The sequence below is a fragment of the Phyllobates terribilis genome, unplaced genomic scaffold (genome assembly GCF_046119375.1).
Source record: "Phyllobates terribilis strain yellow unplaced genomic scaffold, ASM4611937v1 Scaffold_4__5_contigs__length_816908805, whole genome shotgun sequence".
Classification (NCBI taxonomy): Eukaryota; Metazoa; Chordata; class Amphibia; order Anura; family Dendrobatidae; genus Phyllobates; species Phyllobates terribilis.
Window position 1 is genome coordinate 670,853,749 of NW_027362764.1, and position 21,111 is coordinate 670,874,859.

The 21,111-nt window shown below is 43.3% G+C and overlaps 1 protein-coding gene across 5 annotated transcripts in view; it reads left to right on the forward strand.

The window, feature by feature from the left end:
• The window catches only part of RALYL (RALY RNA binding protein like), an 897,462-nt gene that overhangs the window by 863,394 nt on the left and 12,957 nt on the right, over positions 1 to 21,111 (forward strand). For 4 of the 5 annotated variants that reach the window (XM_073679515.1, XM_073679512.1, XM_073679513.1 and 1 more), the window contains 2 exons: positions 3,206 to 3,375; positions 20,744 to 20,798. In XM_073679515.1, coding sequence (XP_073535616.1) covers positions 3,206 to 3,375; positions 20,744 to 20,785 — 212 coding nt within the window. In that variant the 3' untranslated portion in view covers positions 20,786 to 20,798. The remainder of the gene's footprint in view (positions 1 to 3,205; positions 3,376 to 20,743; positions 20,799 to 21,111) is intronic. The other variant, XM_073679514.1, reaches the window with a different exon arrangement.

A 21,111-nucleotide genomic window follows, 5' to 3' on the forward strand; every position in this document is an offset into this window, starting at 1 on the left:
TAACACCCCAGCTCTGCCCAATATGGCGGAGCCATCCGTTAAAACGGCAAGTATCATTAAATTTTAACGCAACTTTGATTGTGTAAAAATTTCTAGCATAAACATATTTCTGGCATAAACACTTTGATATGTCCTTTATTAAATATCGGCACTGCATTTTCTACTTGCTAGTCCCATTGAACAGACTCTAATGGAATTGTACTTTGTGTATTTATATTTTCAAAGACATTTATAGCAAGAAAGTAAACTTTTGGGTATTAAAAATTAGCCTGCCTAAAGTTTAGTGTTTCTGTAAACTGATTGGTGTGGGTTCCAGGACCCCTAAGTCATGATATTAATGCTCTATTCTAAGGCTAGGTCATGAATATTAAATTCCCAATAAACTCCTTAAATATCTGATAAACAGTTTGAAAATTTAAATTTTAATGAGAAATATTTCCCCCCACCTCCATGATTATTAGATCACGCTGTTACTTGACCATTGAAACCTAGTCTATGATATGATCTTTTAGAACTTTGACCAATCTGCAAGTTTGAATAAAAGTCTCTTCCGTCTAGCAATTTCCAAAGTTTTTTATGTTAAAATTCCTCTTGCTGAATTGGTCTTTTGCCTGATACACTCAGCATGCATTGCTAAGCTTGTCTCTAAAGCCTTACTATTCAAAGACAAAGTTTGAAAAGCCTCTTCTTCCTCTGTTCAGAGGTGCCGCTGGCATCAGTGAATTATTTATGCCAGACACACAAATTTAGAATTGCTCATTTCTGACATAAAAAAACACAAGGAATTCACAAAAAGGTTCTCCTCAAGCTTACGATACATATTTATTTCTACAATAATCATTTCTTAATAGTGTTTGCCTGTTAATTAGTTGAAAGTCTTATGTAAGTAACCAAAAAAGGCTGCAATGCACAGTTCAGCAGAACGATGAAATAGGTTGTCCCAACCCAGCGAGTTATCATCTCTCCACAGGATAGGTAATAACTTGCTGCCCGTTGGCTGCTAGGACTTCCACTAATCCCAAGACCAGATCTCTGAATCCTGATGGTTGCTTAAGCGCAACTCTACTCCATTCATTAAGCTTGCTGGATATTTATATTTTATTTTACTCACTTATACGGTGGCATTAATTCCACAGCACTTTACAGACATTATCATCATCACTGTCCCCATTGGGGCTCACAATCTACATTTCCTATCAGTATGTCTTTGGAATGTGGGAGGAAACCGGAGAACCCGGAGATAACCCACACAAACACAGGGAGAACATACAAACTCCTTGCAGATGTCGTCCTTGTTGGGATTTGAACCCAGGACTCAAAGCAACAGCATTAACCACTGAGCCACCAGGCTTCCCATGATAGCCGAGCACTGTACTTAGGTATCTCAAGATGCCCCAGAGAAAATTAATAGAACAATGATGTGCATGTGCAGCGATCGCTTCAATCAGATGTGGCATTTTAGAGCCCAATTCTCAAGATTAGTGTCCAATCAGCACTAGTAGTCACAACAACAAGCAAATTATTACCCATCCTGTGAATAGATTATATCTTTGGACAATACATTTAAATAAATTGGAATAGAGCAGTTCTAAGATAAAGGATATGTTCACATTTTTTAACACTGCCCGAAAAAAAAACAATCGATGCTCTGGAACTTGCGCCCGGGGCGCTCTTTTTGTCCTGGTTACTCTGTCCTGTCCTGGCCCATTTTCTTTACGAGTTGTAAACTCTGGGTGGGCCATATTGCTGGGCATCCTCTCCCAGGACCCGTCTCCGGTAATCCACTCTGTCAGTCACTTTCCTCGCTTCTGCTCCTCATCAAATTATCCCTTTTGCTTGGTCTCCTTTCGCAACTAGGGGACACCCACAAACTGTGGCACTGCTTACACTGGACCTTAGGTTCTCTTACTACACACTCTAGGTCCTTTTTGACATTCTGGCAGGAAATTATCTCTTGTCCCTTCAGCTTATCACCTCTCACCCCGCGGGAAGGCCCAAGCATTAACTCTAACCGTCCCTGTCAACTACCTGTTGCTGGGCAGAATGCAGCCTTGTCACCAACGACACATATCACTACACATATAAACATCATCAACTCTTATCATTATTCACATTACACATTATAATAACACTTGTTCCTTCAAGAGGGAACGTGGACAATATCTCCTTACACCTGTTGTTTGTCTAGTTTTTCATTTTCTGCATTTTGCACTTTATTTTTTTGTTTTACACTCAATTTATTATTCTAATTTTGCATATTTTATATTTATATATATATATATGTATATATATATATACACATATATATATATATATATATATATGTATATATATAACATATATTTTGGGAGGGGTTTCCACTTTGTGGGCAGAGTTTAGCAATACCAAATGTTTTCACCTGATTCATCAATTGTGACTTTTTAAAAAGTGTCCAAATTTGTTCCCCCTGGTGTATTTCAAGGAGCACATTGGATCAATTTTTACAACTCTTGGAGCCAAAGTACAACATTTAGCACCAAAAGTTGCAATACAGTTCAACAGACGAAAAAAAAAGTTATGAATTGTATGCACCGCTTTGATGAACTTGGCGCAACTAATGCCACAATATTTTGTATGACTGCTTCCATTCTCTAATGTGGAGACAATGATGCTGATCACTGAAGAAGCGAGTACTAAAAAACAAAACAATTCCAGGGAACTAAAAGTGATATCTAAATAGGGACAAATTATAGTATATAAGGGAACAACATTTTTATGCCTCCCATTTAACATCAGCTTGTTTTGTCTAGTTAATGTCAGACAAGCAGATTTTACACTCTGGCAGCCACATGTTATTCTTATGCCAAGATGGGGAAACAGCTGAAGCAAGAAGAGTTTCATAGATTGTGGTCGTTATCTTGTACATGTTACACAAGTTATTAAATAGCTTCTTGGAAACAATGAAAATTAAGAGGATTTTACAGCTATATTTGGCACACTAATTATACAGAAATGGACAAACAGGTTGCGCCGTAATATTACCCATGTGTGAAATTTAGCAATTTGACCTTTAGAAATACGCGGTATAATTCAGTCATTTTAATTGCAATAATTTGGCTTCATTTTCTTCCAAATAAGCGATATAATTACCTAACACCCATATGCAGAAACCTATTAATTGGCATAAATCTAAAAGTAATGAATGATTTTTATTTTCATTTTCTAGGACAAAAAAAGCATTTAGATGACCCTGCAGATTTGGCTCCGGAAGAATGTAAGTCGGAGACTGCTGAGAATTCCATTGAAGAGCATGTTGAAGGTGCACATGACGCAGATGGCGAAGAGATGACAGATGGGATAGAAGAAGATTTTGATGAAGATGGAAGCAATGACTTGGTACAACTTATTTGCAGTGGCTCCATTCTTCCCCAAAATGTGTCTATTTTATTAAGGTTAAAGAAAGAACAAAAAAAAAAACCTTTAAAAGGAATTCTTGAAATCTACTTAATTACTAAATTGAAAAATGAAGGATTAAGTTTTTATTTGTGTATTACAAAGAAGGAGGATGTATGTTACATTCACCTCTGACTTTAATATACACTGCTCAAAAAAATAAAGTGAACACTCAAATAACACATCCTAGATCTGAATGAATGAAATATTCTCATTGAATACTTTGTTCTGTACAAAGTTGAATGTGCTGACAACAAAACCACACAAAAATCATCAATGAAAATCAAATGTATTAACCAATGAAGGCCTGGATTTGGAGTCACCCCCAAAATTAAAGTGGAAAAACACACTACAGGCTGATCCAACTTTTGATGTAATGTCCTTAAAACAAGTCAAAATGAGGATCAGTATTGTGTGTGGCCTCCACGTGCCTGTGTGACCTCCCTACAACGCCTGGGCATGCTCCTGATGAGGTTGCGGATGTTCTCCTGTGCGATCTCCTCCCAGACCTGGACTAAAGCATCTGCCAACTCCTGTACAGTCTGTGTTGTTGGTGGATGGAGCGAGACATGATGTCCCAGATGTGCTCAATCGGATTCAGGTCTGGGGAACAGGCGGGCCTGTCCATAGCTTTAATACCTTCATCTTGCAGGAACTGCTGACACACTCCAGCCACATGAGGTCTGGCATTGTCTTGCATTAGGAGGAACCCAGGGCCAACCGCACCAGCATATGGTCTCACAAGGGGTCTGAGGATCTCATCTCGGTACCTAATGGCAGTGCGGCCGTCCAAAGAAATGCCACCCCACACCATTACTGACCCACTGCCAAATCGGTCATGCTGAAGGATGTTGCAGGCAGCAGATCGCTCTCCATGGCGTCTCCAGACTCTGTCACGCCTGTCACATGTGCTCAGTGTGAACCTGCTTTCATCTGTGAAGAGCACAGGGCGCCAGTGGCGACATTGCTAATCCTGGTGTTCTGTGGCAAATGCCAAGCGTCCTGAACGGTGTTGGGCTGTGAGCACAACCCCCATCTGTGGACTTCGGGCTCTCATACCACCCTCATGGAGTCGGTTTCTAACCGTTTGTGCAGACACATGCACATTTGTGGTCCGCTGAAGGTCATTTTGCAGGGCTCTGGCAGTGCTCCTCCTGTTCCTCCTTGCACAAAGGCGGAGGTAGCGGTCCTGCTGCTGGGTTGTTGCCCTCCTACAGCCCCCTCCATGTCTCCTGGTGTACTGGCCTGTCTCCTCATAGTGCCTTCAGCCTCTGGACACTACGCTGACAGACACAGCAAACCTTCTTGCCACAGCTCGCATTGATGTGCCATCCTGGATGAGCTGCACTACCTGAGCAACTTCTGTGGGTTGTAGAGTCCGTCTCATGCTACCACGAGTGTGAAAGCACAACCAACATTCAAAAGTGACCAAAACATCAGCCAGAAAGCATTGGTACTGAGATGTGGTCTGTGGTCCCCACCTGCAGAATCACTCCTTTATTGAGTGCGTCTTGATAATTGGCAATAATTTCCATCTATTGTCTCTTCCATTTGCACAACAGCATGTGAAATTGATTGTCAATCAGTGTTGCTTCCTAAGTGGACAGTTTGATTTCACAGAAGTTTGATTTACTTGGAGTTATATTCTGTTGTTTAAGTGTTCCCTTTATTTTTTTGAGCACTCTATAAGGCTATAGAACATTAACCTCTTCCCTCTATGGCCAATTTTAGTTTTTTTTGCCCTTTCGCTCTTTTCCTCTCCTTCTTCCAAGAGTCATACGTTTTATATTTTTCCTCCAACATCATGATATAGGGGCTTGTTTTTTTTGTTGGGTGAATTATTTTGAGTGGCACCATTAATTTTACTTGTAACTAGAGATGAGCGTTGTTCTACTCGAACTGTTCGCCAATCTCAAATTCGAGCTGTTTTGGGCGGTGTTCGAGCCGTTCGGCGAACACGAACAATTTGAGAAAAATTCGGCTGTTCGAGGTTATGTTCGATAACTGTTCGTGCACCAAAATCATAACTGGATTTTTTCTCAGTAATGATGAAAATTAATGTTAATACGCAGTTTGAGTGTACAGCGGGGTGGGGGGAGGGGCAGAGGATGGATCTCTGCAGGAACAATGAAGATCTCCATTTTTTTTTTCTCTTTCCCGCATTTACAGTGGGGAGGTGCAATCTGTCAGCCTATCAGCAGCGCACACACGGAGCGAAGTGCTTTTTTTCACACAAGCAAGGGCATGTGTCATTGGCAGTGTATGTCACATGTCCTTGCCCTATAAGACCAAGCCATTTTCCCCGTCGCCACCATTTTCTCACTGCTGCAGCTGCGTGTTAGACGGCACCGCTGTTGCTGTGTGCGCTATACCTTGTTAATTTCAAGCCAATTTTCGCACAAATCTACAGATAGCTTGGGAGTAGGGAATAGTTGTGATTGCAGTCCTTTTAAGGACTAGGTTACAGCATTTCCTACGACTTTTATCAGGCAGGTCTGTGCTCTTAAATAGATAGATTGTGGGAGTAAAGACTAATTGTAATTGGAGTCCTTTTCAGGACTAGGTTACATCAGTTCCTATCAGTTTTTGCCAGGCAGGTCTGTGCCAGTGCTGTGCAAGTTTTTTTCACAGCATTTGGCTGAATCTAGCAAAGCTAATCCTTTTTGGCCTATTGCAGAGTGTGTTAGTCAGTGGAGTAGCCTATCTGTGTTGCAAGATATACCACCTGTATATAGAATCCCAATTTTTTTACTGCACCTAGTGAAGTAACATCTTTTGAGCATAGCATCATTCTATTAGTCCATCTATACTGACCTCCATCAGGTTGCAAATTGAATATAATTTTTTTCTGCATCTAGCTCTGAAAAAATATTGGGCTTCTAGCTGTGTGTGGGACTTGTTGTATTAGTCCATCTATACTGACCTCCATCAGGTTGCAAACTGCATATATTTTTTTCTTCATCTATCTCTGAAAAAATATTGGGCTTCTAGCTGTGTGTGGGACTTGTTCTATTAATCCATCTATACAGACCTCCATCAGGTTGCAAACTGAATATATTTTTTTCTGCATCTACCTCTGAAAAAATATTGGGCTTCTAGCTGTGTGTGGGACTTGTTGTTTTAGTCCATCTATACTGACCTCCATCAGGTTGCAAACTGAATATATTTTTTTCTGCATCTACCTCTGAAAAAATATTGGGCTTCTAGCTGTGTGTGGGACTTGTTGTATTAGTCCATCTATACAGACCTCCATCAGGTTGCAAACTGAATATATTTTTTTCTGCATCTACCTCTGAAAAAATATTGGGCTTCTAGCTGTGTGTGGGACTTGTTGTATTAGTCCATCTATACTGACCTCCATCAGGTTGCAAACTGAATATATTTTTTTCTGCATCTACCTCTGAAAAAATATTGGGCTTCTAGCTTTGTGTGGGACTTGTTCTATTAATCCATCTATACAGACCTCCATCAGGTTGCAAACTGAATATATTTTTTTCTGCATCTACCTCTGAAAAAATATTGGGCTTCTAGCTGTGTGTGCGACTTGTTCTATTAGTCCATCTATACTGACCTCCATCAGGTTGCAAACTGAATATATTTTTTTCTGCATCTACCTCTGAAAAAATATTGGGCTTCTAGCTGTGTGTGGGACTTGTTGTATTAGTCCATCTATACAGACCTCCATCAGGTTGCAAACTGAATATATTTTTTTCTGCATCTACTTCTGAAAAAATATTGGGCTTCTAGCTGTGTGTGGGACTTGTTGTATTAGTCCATCTATACTGACCTCCATCAGGTTGCAAACTGAATATATTTTTTTCTGCATCTACCTCTGAAAAAATATTGGGCTTCTAGCTGTGTGTGGGACTTGTTCTATTAATCCATCTATACAGACCTCCATCGGGTTGCAAACTGAATATATTTTTTTCTGCATCTACCCGAGGTTGGAGATCCCACTTACTGTCAACCCACAGTCAGCCAAGAGACGAGGTCAGCAGAGGAGGTGGAGGAAGATGCTAGTGACGACGAGGTCAGGTTGCGCCTTCCTGGACAGAGACGTAGTACTGGAAGCACGTCAACAACTGCATCCTCAAACACAACTCTGCCTCTCACCACAAGTCGTGGTGGCTCTTCAGGTCGCATGGGTGCTAAGCCTTGCATAGCCTGGGCATTTTTTCAGATCGATAAAGATGACCCAACTCGTGTTATCTGTAACATTTGTCAGCAAAAGCTAAGTAGAGGCCAAAAAATACATAGTTTGAGTACTTCATGCATGAACCGGCACATGGACATGAAGCATAAGTTGCAGTGGGAAGCTCAGTGTGCTACAATGCGGCCTAGCCGGCCGGGCCAACCACCGTCTGCCATATCTTGTGCATCCGCGGCCTCTTCATCCTCTGTGACTGGGGGGACAGCAGTCACACCTGTTTTGGGGCGCAGACCTGCCACCTCTTTACCCGCAACAGCCAGCGTGATTGGCAGGTCATCATTTTCTTTGGAGGTGGTAACACCAGCTGGTGTTGAGCGCTGTCCGACATCGATAGCACCACCTTTGGATCAAGGCAACCTAACATGTCCGCCTGCATCTTCCTCACAGACCGGCAGTTTGCCGGGGACACCCTTATCAACCCCGTCTAAGCACAATAGCCAGCCCTCGGTCCCTCAGATGTGGACAAGTAAAAGACCATTTCCTCCTAGCCATGAGAAAGCTAAGAGGTTGAATTTCACCATCTGCAAGTTCTTGGCTACAGAAATGCTGCCTTTCCGCCTGGTGGACACAGAGGATTTTCGAGACCTTATGTCCGTCGCAGTGCCCCAGTACCAGATGCCCAGTCGGCACTACTTCTCAAAGAAAGGTGTGCCTGCGCTCCACCAGCATGTCGCACACAACATCACCGCTTCTTTGAGAAACTCTGTGTGTGACAGGGTGAATTTCACCACAGACACTTGGACGAGTAGGCATGGACAGGGGCATTACATGTCGCTGACTGGGCACTGGGTAACTATGGTGACAGCAGGACAAGGGGCTGCTGTCCAAGTCTTGCCGTCCCCACGAGTTGTGCGTCAATCCTCTTTATGTCAAAGTTCCTCCACTGCTTCTGCCTCCTCAACCTCCTCTCGGTCTTCCACCTGCACCCAAAGCCTGTCTGGTCATGCCACAAGCTTTCTAACTGCGCAGAAGGGATCCTGCACACCTCCTTACTATGCTGGCAGTAGGGCTCAACGTCATCAGGCGGTTTTTACATTGAAATGTCTGGGAAATGTGAGTCACACAGCTGAGGAGTTGTGGTCAGCTCTGGAGAACCAATTTCATGAATGGTTGTCTCCACTGGACCTGAAACCAGGGAAGGCCGTGTGCGACAATGCTGCAAACCTGGGTGCGGCCCTTCGCCGGGGCAATGTCACACACGTGCCTTGTATGGCTCACGTGTTGAACCTGGTTGTCCAGCAATTTTTAGCCCACTATCCCAGACTAGATGGCCTTCTGCAGAGGGCACGGTCGCTGTGTGCTCACTTTCGCCGTTCGCATCCTGCAGCTCAGCGACTTACATTTCTACAGAAGTCGTTGGGCCTGCCACTTCACCGGCTAAAATGCGATGTGCCTACCCGGTGGAATTCAACTCTGCACATGTTGCAGCGACTGTGGCAGCACCGACAAGCCCTGGTGCAATACGTTCTGACGTATAGCCTGGGCCAACGAGATCCAGAGGTGGGGCAAATCACACTGGAGGAGTGGTCTCAGATCAGGGACCTATGCACCCTTCTGCACAGTTTTGAAATGGCGACGAAGATGTTTAGTGCTGACGATGCCATTATCAGCATGACTATTCCGGTGATGTACATGCTGGAGCACATTTTAAACAGAATTCGGAGTCAGGTGGTGGCACAAGAGGAGGTGGAGGAAGTAGAGGAGGAGGAGTTGTATGCGGAAGGGCTAACATCTGCAAGGTCCAGACGGTCGGCAGCACCAAGGCGGCAGGCATGTGAGGGTGGGGGAGATGGTTTTACCAGGGCACATGGTAGCAGCCAAACTAGTGAGGAAGGTGCAGGAGCCCAGGAAGAAGTGGAGGACGAACTGATGGAAGACTCATCAGATGAAGGAGACCTTGATCACATTTCTGTTGTGCGAGGTTGGGGGGAGAGGACAGAGGAAGGAAGCATGATTGTTACCTCGCCACCAACACAACAGGGACTTGGTGCTCCTGGATGCGCAACACACATGAGTGCCTTCTTGCTGCACTACCTGCAACATGACCCTCGAATTGTGAGAATTAGAAATAATCCTGACTACTGGGTTGCCACACTGTTAGATCCCCGGTACAAAAGTAAATTTGCAGAAATTATTCCTGCCATAGAAAGGGATACACGCATGCAGGAGTATCAGCAGAGACTGTTGCAGAATCTTACATGTGCTTTTCCACAAAATACCAGTGGTGCACGTAGTGAATCTCACAGTTCCAACTTGCCAACCGTGGGACCGTCAAGTGTTCAGCACTCAAACCGTAACAGAACCACAGTATCTGCTGGTAACATCAATTTTGCGGAATCATTTCACCACTTTTTTAGCCCATCCTTTGCAAGGCCACAGGAGACAAGAAGTCTGACACATAGTCAACGCCTAGAGACGATGGTACAGGAGTATCTCCAAGTAAACATTGAAGCCACGACTGTGTCACTGGACCCTTGCTCTTTTTGGGCTTCCAATCTGGATAAATGGCCGGAGCTAGCCACTTACGCCTTGGAGATCTTGTCATGACCCGCAGCCAGCGTTCTGTCTGAACGTGTGTTCAGCGCTGCTGGTGGTGTGCTGACAGATAAGCGCACGCGGCTCTCCACTGATAATGTAGACAGACTCATGTTCATAAAGATGAACAAATCATGGATCCGAAACGACTTTTCTACCCCTGTGTCATCCTGGGGAGAGTAAAAGCTTGATGATTGGTTAAAATCACCCTACCAACCGTTTTAAGCTTTCAAATTACTAATCATGTTTATCTGTATCTTTGCTGGAAAATAATTTGGGCTTTGTAGCAGTGTGCAGCACTGATTCTATTAGGCCATCTATAATAAGCTCCACCAGATTTAAAATTACTAATCATGTTTATCTGTATCTTGACTGGAAAATAATTTGGGCTTTGTAGCAGTGTGCAGCACTGATCCTATTAGGCCATCTATACTAAAGCTTCACCAGATTTAAAATTAATAATAATTTTTAGCTGCATCTAGCCCGGAAAATAATTTTGGGGCTCCGAGATGCGCAAGACACATAAGTGCCTTCTTGCTGCACTACCTGCAGCATGACCCTCATATTGTCAGAATTCGAAGTAATCATGACTACTGGGTTGCCACACTCTTAGATCCCCCAAACTTTTCGATCAACCTTTTCATTTTAATAAAGACCAAAAAAATGGTCATTTTTGAAATTATAAGCATTAGCAGGTTGTTAGAAACTGAAATCAAACAGTTTTCAACTCAAAACTTTATTCTAGGTGATGTTACATTTTCACATAGGACCCCTTGTTCGAAAGGAGCTTCTGAACTCTCTCGTCCATTGAATTTGTCAGGTTTTGGATGGTTTCTGCTTCAATTGTTTTGCATGAGGACAGAATACCCTCCCAGAGCTGTTGCTTAGATGTGAACTGCCTCCCGCCATCATAGACACTCCTTTTAATGATGCTCCAAAGGTTCTGAATGGGGTAGAGGTCAGGGGAGCATGGGGGTCACACCATAAGTTTGTCCCCTTTTATGCCCATATCAGCCAGAGATGCAGATGTTTTATGTGCAGCATGAGATGGTGCATTATCATGCAGAAAAATGATCTTGCTGTGAAATACACGGTTCTTCTTCTTGAACCATGGCAGGAAGTGCTGTTTGAGAAAATCCACATACATTATGGAGTTCATCTTTAGCGCCTTCAGGGATCCTAAAGGGGCCGACAATCTCTCTCCCCATGATTCCAGCCCAAAACATTACTCCACCTCCTCCTTGTTGGCGCTGTAGCCATGTTTGCGTAGGGTGTCCATCAACCAGCCATCATCCACTCCATCCATCTGGACCATCGAGCGTTGCACGGCACTCATCCGTGAACAAAACAGTTTTGAAATCAGTCTTCATGTAATGTTTGGCCCACTGGAGCCGTTTCTGCTTGTGTGAAGTGGATAGAGGAGGTCGACAGGATGGCGTATGCACAGCTGCAAACCTCTGAAGGACCCTGCATCTTGTTGTTCGGGGGACGTTGGAGGCACAAGCAGCTTCAAAAACTTGTCTGCTGCTATGACAAGGCTTTTTTGCCGCTGCTCTTTCAACCTGACGTAATTGCCTGTAGGAAAGAGTCCTCAATTTGCCCTTATCAGCACGCACACATGTGTACTGTGAATCAGCTACATACTTCTTGATTGCCAGGACACTTCATCCTGATCATCGCACAATGTTGATTGTAGTCATGCCTTGACCTAAACACTCCACAATTTGTTGCTTCTCAGCAGCCGACACATCCTTTTTCTTTCCCATTTTGGCAGAAAATGTAGGCTGCTTAATAATGTGAGACAGCCTTCTTAAGTAGTCTTGCCTTTCATTGGACACACCTGCCAAACTAATTAGCACAGGTGTCTGCAATTGCTTACAGTGATATAAAGAGCCCTGACACACATCACCATCAATGAGTTTAACTGACAAACAAACAAATTCTTCCCTTATCACTCCTAAACACTTTTTGCATAATAATTTGGAACACAGTGTACATGTGCTTTTCCACAAAACACCAGTGGTTCACGTAGTGAATCTTACAGTTCTAACTTGCCAACCGTGGTCTGTATGGAGTTGTTCAATAAAGGGCCCAAAATTAAGATAACATAGATGGGAGAGGTCTCTATGAATAGGAATTCCTAAGTATTTGATACCCTGTGAGGGCCAGGCAAAGGGAAAGTTGGACTGGATGGAATCCTATATGGATTTGGGGAGGGAGACATCGAGGGCCTCAGACTTCGCTGCATTGATTTTAAAATTTGACCATGTAACAAAGTGATCTATTTCAGCCATAACAGCATGGATGGATATATGTGATTGAGTGATATATACTAGGACATCATCAGCAAATAGAGAGCACTTGTACTCGGTGCCTCCCACCTCAATCCACCTAATATTGGGGTTATGGCGAATTGATGAGAGCAGGTGCTCCGTCACTAGGATGTATAAGAGAGGGGACAGAGAACATCCCTGCCTTGTCCCATTGGTGATTGTGAAAGGTGATGAAAATGTTCTGACGCGCCCCCTGGGCCTTGGGACACCCGGAGCCGGACCCTTTTTGGTGGATGCTGGTGGTTGTAGTCTCCGTGGCGGCAACCCGGTTCCGTGGCTGAGGGCGGTCAAACCAGTGGCGGAACTATTTATGTGGTTTTGATGTTTAAATGTCCGACTACGCCACCCGTGGATTGCGGTCAGAGTGAACCGCCGCTCCAGGGCAGACCGCTGAGGCTGGTGTTGTGGGTGCAGCAAAGCGTAGCATAACTCCCCACGGGAGGAGTATAGCCTCAGGGCATTGTATGCGGAGGATGGGGGCGACGGTGCAGGGCAGCAGCAGTAATGACATGGAGTCAGTGATGCAGTCCATGGCCTTTACTCACAGTTCTTATTATCCAGACCACGTCTGCAGGTAACGGCTGCCCACGTCGTACTGTGCTCACCAGGTGAGGGGCTCAGACAACTCCCAGATAACTTTGGAGTGCTTCACAGGACCCCCTTTGTGTGTCCTTTGTCTGGCCTTTCTTACCAACCCTTCTGTCCGGCTGCCTCGGGCCTCCTCTTGGTAAACTTGGCGCCAGTTTCCCTGACCCTATGTGGTGCTTTCCTAGCGGGTGTAGCGAGGGGCTGCGCCACATAAAATGTCACAGCCTCCTGTTTCTAGCTGAGGGTCGTTTCCTGCCTCCACTAGTTTCGGGGACCGGTCTCCCCCTTTGGCCTGACACCTCCACGCAGGTGGATTTGGGCATGCGGTGGCGACTCGCCCGTCCGCACCCCTGAGATCCCTTCGTTCCTCGTTCCTGGAGCCTTCTCCGCTCCTCTTCCTTCCTTCTCCCTCTTCCAGGCCTGGGCCTCTGTTACTAGGCCCGCCTCCGGAGCAGAGCTCATGCAGAGTCCCTGCTCCCTGCCACTTCTGCTCCGACTTCTCTGCACTGAACTAAGATGGTGCCCACCTTTTATACTCCCTTCTCAATGCACCCAGGAACTGCTTCCTCCCTGCTCCTGCACTACAGGGTTCCCCTTCCTCAGTGTTCCCTCCCCCCACTCCAGCCAGGGACAGGGACTGTCGTGCCCATCTCAGGGGCATATTGGTCGCCCTGCCCCACGGCAATGTGGTGTAATGCATGCAGGTGTCGGGTCCTGATCCACACTACATCCTTACCTGAGAGTGAGATATCACACCTCTGGGTGAGGTGCAATACCTCTGTAGCAACCGAGCCCTCAGGGTGCTACAGTTCCATTTATCTTCAGCCTAGGTGACGTATTGCGATACAGGGCCGTGATTTTGGCTATAAAAGGGTCCCCTACCCCAAGCTTTTTAAGAGAATCATATATGGCGTGCCAGGAGACTCTATGGAATGCTTTCTCAGCATCCAACGAGAGTATCTAATTACAAATTTTTAACTGTATCTAGCCCAGGAAATACTTTGTGCCTAGTAGCAGGGTCTGCTAGTCAGCGGATTATCCCGGCTGTTAAGCAAGCTACACCACCTGTAGTTTGGACACTTCATTTTTTCAAAGGAAATGCTTCGGGACCACGGGATACTCAGTGAAGAGCATCAGGAGGCACCCCAAGGCATAAGGGCTCGGACTGGCAGTAGGATGCCTTGTGGTGGACAGCCGAGCTCGATCCTTATAAAAGCTTTTTAACTGCAGCAGCTTTAGTGGACGCTACTGGAGCTGGAATTACGCGGCTGCTGGCATGAGACTTGCCCTCCAATAGATCCTTGTAAATGGATTTAAAGTGTATTTATTCAAATTAGAGAGACAATTTAAATTAAAAAGCTTAGAGCTGCCTCCACCACAGGGGGGCTCGCTCGACCCACCAGCGGACAGGCACCAGTATTGGGAGAGGGGGGCTGGCCGTCAGGGTTCACCGCGGCTCTGGCACAAACCCGGCGACACGGAGGTGGCATGGGCAGGAGCAGACTGAACGTGTCGGCTTCTCACTTTTTGGATTTTAGAAGGGCATGACATGCCTATATCTGTGTCTCCCCCTCCTTTTACTCCTCCACCTCTATTCTTTTCGCATGACTATATGTACTTGTCACTTTTCCATGTGCTAGTTGTGTCTTCTGAGCAGTTTGTCAGCTTTTGGACACCTTTGAAGGTGTTTTCTATGTGTTTCTATGTGTTTTTGTTTGCCTGCCATTGGTTTTAACGGTGTTCGAAGGTGTTCGACGAACAGTTCGACGAACAGTTCGGCGAACACACGGGTGTTCGACGAACCGAACCGAACTCGAACACTACGGGGGTGGCTCAACACTACTTGTAACGTACCGAAAACAGGAAAAAAAATCAGATGCGGTGAAATAGTGAAAAAAAACACAAATTCACCATTGGGTTTTTTGTTTTACTTTTATAGCATTCGGTAAAAATGACCTGGCAAAATGTTTCTCCAGTTCAGTACAGTTGTAGCGATATCAAACTTGTATAGTAAATTTCTTTTTATTTAACTAGTGAAAAAAAATTAAGAATTTTGTTAAAAAAATGGTTCGTGTTCCCATTTTCTGACGAGTATAACTTTTTTTTTATTTTGCCATCGATGGAGCTGTGATGGCTTGTTTTTTACATTTGTGCCATTTGGGGGTACATAAAATTATTTAAAAATGGCAATTTGGGCATTTATTGTTTTTTGTTCTTTGTAGCATTTGCCATAATGGATAAATATTTTTATATTTTGATAGATTGGACTTTTATGAACAAGGCAATGCTAATCTGCTTATTTTTTTATTTCTTTATTTTTGAATGGAGAAAATGTGTATTTTTAGTCCCCATCAGGGACTTTAGTACTGCATTATATAGTGAAAATAATGGTCACCTATGAATCCTAGTTCAAAGGAGCATCAAGATGGCAACAATGGAGTCCTTCAGCAGACTCCCCACTTCCTTGGCAAATCATCAGCACCCCGTGCTCGGTTCGGCATCGTAAGAGAATATCTATTGCATTATATATAACAATACTGTAATGAAAAGAAGGTAAACATAAAAAAGTAGTAAAAAAATTTACATATTTGGTATTGTTGTATCCGTACAAGTCTGATCTATCAAAATATTAAATTTTTTTAAACAGTAAAGTAAATACAGAAAAGAAAAAGTGAAATGCCCGAATTGCTATTTTTTGATTGCCACGCCCCTCCCTTCAAAAAATGCAAATAGAAATAGTGAACAAACTATCATATGTATCTTAAAAGGGTATCAATGATAACTACAGCTCAGTACGTGAAAAAACAAGTCCTCACATAGCTACATCAACGGAAAAATAAAGTTACAGGTCTCAGAAAATGATGACACAAACACTTATTTTTTTAAAAATTCATCCTTATAATTTTTGGATTGCCGCAATTGTACTGATCTGTAAAATTGTATTAATTTTGTAACATACTCTTTCATGTAAAAGAAAAACCTTGAAAAATAATAGCAAAATTGCATTTCTTTCACCATTTCACCTTACTTGGATTTTTTTTCTCCTTTTTCAGTGCATTATATGGTAAAATAAATGGCATCATTCAATAATCTACAACTTGTCCCAGAAAAAAACAAACTCTCATTTAGCTATGTTGATGGAAAAATAAAAAAAAGTTATGGCTCTTGGAACCAGAGGAGAAAAAGACAAAAGGGTTAGATGCTACTTAAAAAGCAGGAATCAGTGCTAGCTCTTATCATGGCTGTTAGAGGCAGGTACCTGAGTCCGCTTCAATCTGTCACCAGATTTTTGCTGTTTTATGTGCGAGCAGCATAATGTTGGAAAAGAGACCCTGATTCCAATGATGTGTCACTTAGTTTACTGGGTGCAGCAGTTGTTACACAAACAGAGTTTTTAGATGTTGCATGTAGCAGAGCTCAGAAAGCCAATACCACCCATAACAGAGCTTTCTGTGTACATTGTCCATTGACAGTGAGCTGCCAATCAGAGGAGGGGGTGGGATCAGACCATGCTCACGTGCATTGTGGTCCAAGCACTGATAAGCTCCTTGTGATAAAACTTTCATTGTATGGAAACAACAGCACACAGCCTAATAAATAAGACATACCTGAAATCTGTGTTTCAACTGCTACATTATGCTGCCTCAGATATCATGGCAAAAACCTGCCAACAGATTCCTTTAAGTGGTTAAAGGGCATCTGTCAGTAGGATCAACCCTTCTAAGCTGTGTATATGGGCATGCAGGTCATAGGAAGCTGAATAAAATTATACCTTCATATCGGCGATCTAATGTCTTATTCCAGAGAAATTACCTCTTCCAGGCTATGGGGTGGGTGTTGCCTGGAAGATAAATCCGCCTCCAGAAATTATTTTAAATAAAAGGGGGAGTTACCAGTGTGAGACAAGGAACTAACACAGAACAGGAGAAATTACATTTGTCTTCTTGTAAGCTCTCTGAGCTCTGCTGGATTGTACCATTATTACCACCCTGTCTGCCTATGAGATGGAGGCTGGAGTTGAGAGTTGCCTCCCTTCATGTATAATAATCTCTGGAGGCAGCGTTATCTTCCATACAGCGTCCTCCACAGAGCCTGGAAGAGATCATTTATATAAAGTGATAAAAGATGTTTTATCCACAACAATACATCTGATATCAGACATACAGGGATCACTGTCCTCAGCAGTCTATAACCTGTATGTCCATATTAATAGCTTAGATAGGTCAAATGTGGTGACAGAGTCCCTTTACAGTAAAAGAAGCTCAAAAGACTAAACATATGAACAGCAAGTTGTTTTTACATTGCAGTGCATATATTCATCCTTTTAAGCATTGTTTTAGTTTGAGTTACACAGCGTAACCGCCTGAAAAAGACAATGTGTGCACATATTACTAAACACAATGGTCACAATAACATGCTATGCATAAACCTTCATAACTGAAGTCAAAATCCCTACCTCTGACATTCAATCTCAGGTTAAGAAGGCACATATCGTTAAAATATACATTCTTTATTGAAAATTCATATTTAAAATTTTAGTCGATTAAAAATAAGCAAGGATTACCCTGTTGTAGCATACCGTAATCATGCAGAGATATTTTTAAAAACGTATACATGTAAAGGGCTGATACAATGCCCAAGTATCGATCTCAATGCAGAAATATCAATGATAATAGAAATAAAGTGCAAGTGCCAGTATAAACCAAAGCGTATTCTGCTACCTAGAGCTGATTATAATCCTTTCCTCTGTTACTGAGAAATCAGTGTTTGAATTGATATGTAAATGAGGCTGAAGAGCTATTTGTAGATCTGAACCTCTGTCATTCCAGCTCTATTCCCCGCCCAGCGCCGCCTCCTCCTGCTTGGCTGATGGCCTCTATGCTGTGTGACTTCAGACAAAGGAGCCGTAAGACAATGTGGAGGAGACGGCACTGTGCGGGGAATAGTGCTGGAGTGACGGAGGTTTCAGATCTACAGCCTCATTTAACCCTTTACTGACACATGATGTACAGTTTCATCATATGCCTGCTCCCCGACTTTGATGTAGGCTCAGAAACTGAGCCCACATTTTTCGCAGCAGATGATGGCTGTGATATTCAGCCATCATCTGCCTCTAACAGTCTCACTTTGAAGTCAAATGTGGAAGAAATAAGTATATGTCCTTCCCTTCTTCTTTCCATTCCTGTTAAACCATACATCCACCGTGGTTGATAGCTTTAGCACTGAATTCATCCCTGCTAATAACAGTGGAGGGGCAGCAGTCGAGATGAGAGAAGGTGTAGTTCAAATTTTCCATTACATTCGTGCCATTTTGGACACCCTGGTATTGAACTGCCGCACTTAGGAACAGCAGTACTTAAGATCAAAATCAGAGCAATGGGTATGGTGTCTACGCATTAGCAATGTACAGAATGTGGAAATTTGGGACTTGGGCTGGAGGGTTGTGAAACAACCCCATTAAGGGTATGTCTATTTTTACACTATTTTAAATCTAACATTTCCATCTATCTATAATAAAAAAAAAACTAAGATAAAAAGCAAAATTAGTAAATACCCTGTAGTAAGTAAATGAATAAATAGTAATAATGCATGTAAATAGCATAGGATACTTAGTTAACACTTTTTTGATCAAAAAATCATAAAAGCCGTCTCACCACAACAAGGTGTCCCAAATTGAGACGGTCCATGGCTCTTGTAGTTCTCCTCACTGTGTCAGCAGATGTCAAAATAGATAAGAGCAGAGAAAGACCTGGGTCCCGACTGTTCAGACACCCGCCTGTGGAAAGCTATATAAAGAAAATGATCAGCCTAAAAAGGGGGGAGCCACGCCACTGTTTGCACAAAGTACAAAAAAACTAAAACAAAACGAAAAAGTGAACTGGAGCATATGTTGGTAGAAGTGCAATGCATGGGTGTCCATTCACACTGTGGCCATTTAACAGACAGAACCTAAGATAAAAACAAAAAAAGAAAATACCCTGTAGTAAGGGAATAATAATAGTACATATAAATAACATGGGGTACTTAGTTAACTCTGTATTGATCAAAAAAGCGTAAAAGTCAACCCACCACTACAGGGTGTATCCAGTGGGGACAGGACCTAAATCTTATGTATAATAAAAAGTTGAGTTACTTTGCCAATATACTATGCTGTATCACTTACCCTATATCAATCCAGAGTCACAGCTTGTATTATACTCTAGATCTGCTCTCACAGTTCACACATGCTATAATGTGTTAGGCAGTTGCTGGACCTGAAATTGGGTCAGAATCATCTGTGGTATCCCATTCTGGTCCAGCCAGGGGAGATGCTGCTTAGCATCACCGGCAGTCCCAACACCTAGCAAGTGCACAAGAAGTACAGGCTGTCTCTCAGGTCCTTGTTCCTAGTAGTGTTAAGCATAGGTTGCGGAGGGGAACAAGGGCTGCTACAGCCTAAGTCCAGGATGGACCGCACTGAGCATGCCCGTGACATGGCGGACCGTGATTGGTGGTTTGGTGTCAACTGATCCGGTGACCTGGCACCGCCTGATTGGCCGTGGGTGACATCATCAGTAGCGCGACCAATAATGCGATGGTGGGCAGGGCTTAGTCTTTATATAGCACGCCCACAAACATGGCGGTGTGCTCTGATCATTGAGCTATGGTTGTGTTCATGTGTGGACGCTTGTCTGTTTGAGCTCCACATGCTCTCTTGCTGCTCTAGCTTCGGACAGGCAGGTTTAGCTGGGGATAGGCAGTCTTAGCTGGAGGGAGGCAGGTAGTTCCGTTTGACAGTCTGGCTCTGACTAGGCGGTCGCTATACACCCCGAGCAGACTGCGGACTCCGCATTCCTGGCACCGCCTGTTAGCCACATGGAGAGTTACTCCGCAGTCCGGTAGCACACCGGCTGGGAGCACGTATACGCCGGCATGAGTCACACACACGTCCTAGCACCTGCTGCGTAGCCTCTGTGCAGTTAACAGGGCTACGGCTACATTATTTGTTGCACATCTCTCGTGCAGTTAACGGATATAGTGCGAATCCCTTTTCCCATCCCGGTGTGCAGTAACACTGGAGGGATTTATGTATTAATTGGTTGTTTTACCTTCTTACCCGGAAGGTGTTCGGCCGCAGTCTTCCAGGCTTCATCGTGGACCCCGGGTTCGGTTGCTTTCCATTATTAATAAAGTTGTTTGCAACCGTCCACTTAACAATAATGTAGTGAGACCATTAGTTACTCCAGTATCAGATCAGTGTACAGTGCCTGGTGTGAATGCTAACTCTACAGAATGCAAAAAACCATACCAATCTCTGCAAGACACTGATACAAGGAATGCTGGGAGATTTCAGCTCTGCAGGCTTGTGAATAGTAAATGTAGTTGTGGACTGGAGTCTGTAACAAATGATCATTTTAAAATAAATAATGCAAAGTTTTATATACAGGAATTACTCAACTATTTCTATAGATCAATTCTATATGTAATTATAACATGATTTCTATTAAAATGTCCTGAGTGTTAGTTTCTGGTATGTGTTGTATGCAGAGCGTGACGACAACTGCGCAGCGCTGTATTTTCTACTTTTTCTTTTATATGCTACATGTAATAGATTTTCTTAGTCCAGGCTCATGCTACTTTTTGCCTTTATTTTCTGCTACTTTAGATGGAAAATCATGTATCAGACATTGAAGATACAAGTAACTGAATTCAGATTCCTGGTACGTCTTACATAATAATCCTTGATGTTTAGATGTATATTACTCCTGTGTAAAGAAATATGGGCTCAAGTGTAGATTTTTCATATATTATCTGTCATTGAGAATTGGTTGGAATCTGCAAAAACCTGAACTGTAAATGCAATTCAACAATTTAAAGGGTATGAACATCTTTTGAGGGCAAAAATATTTTTTGCAATTGGATTCTCACTGAAAAGTTTAAACCGTTTTCCTGCTATAGCCTCTGTTTTGCACTGACTATTACAGGCTACAGAATGAGTCAACTGAGCATTTGTCAGTGATCTCATTCTGGCAA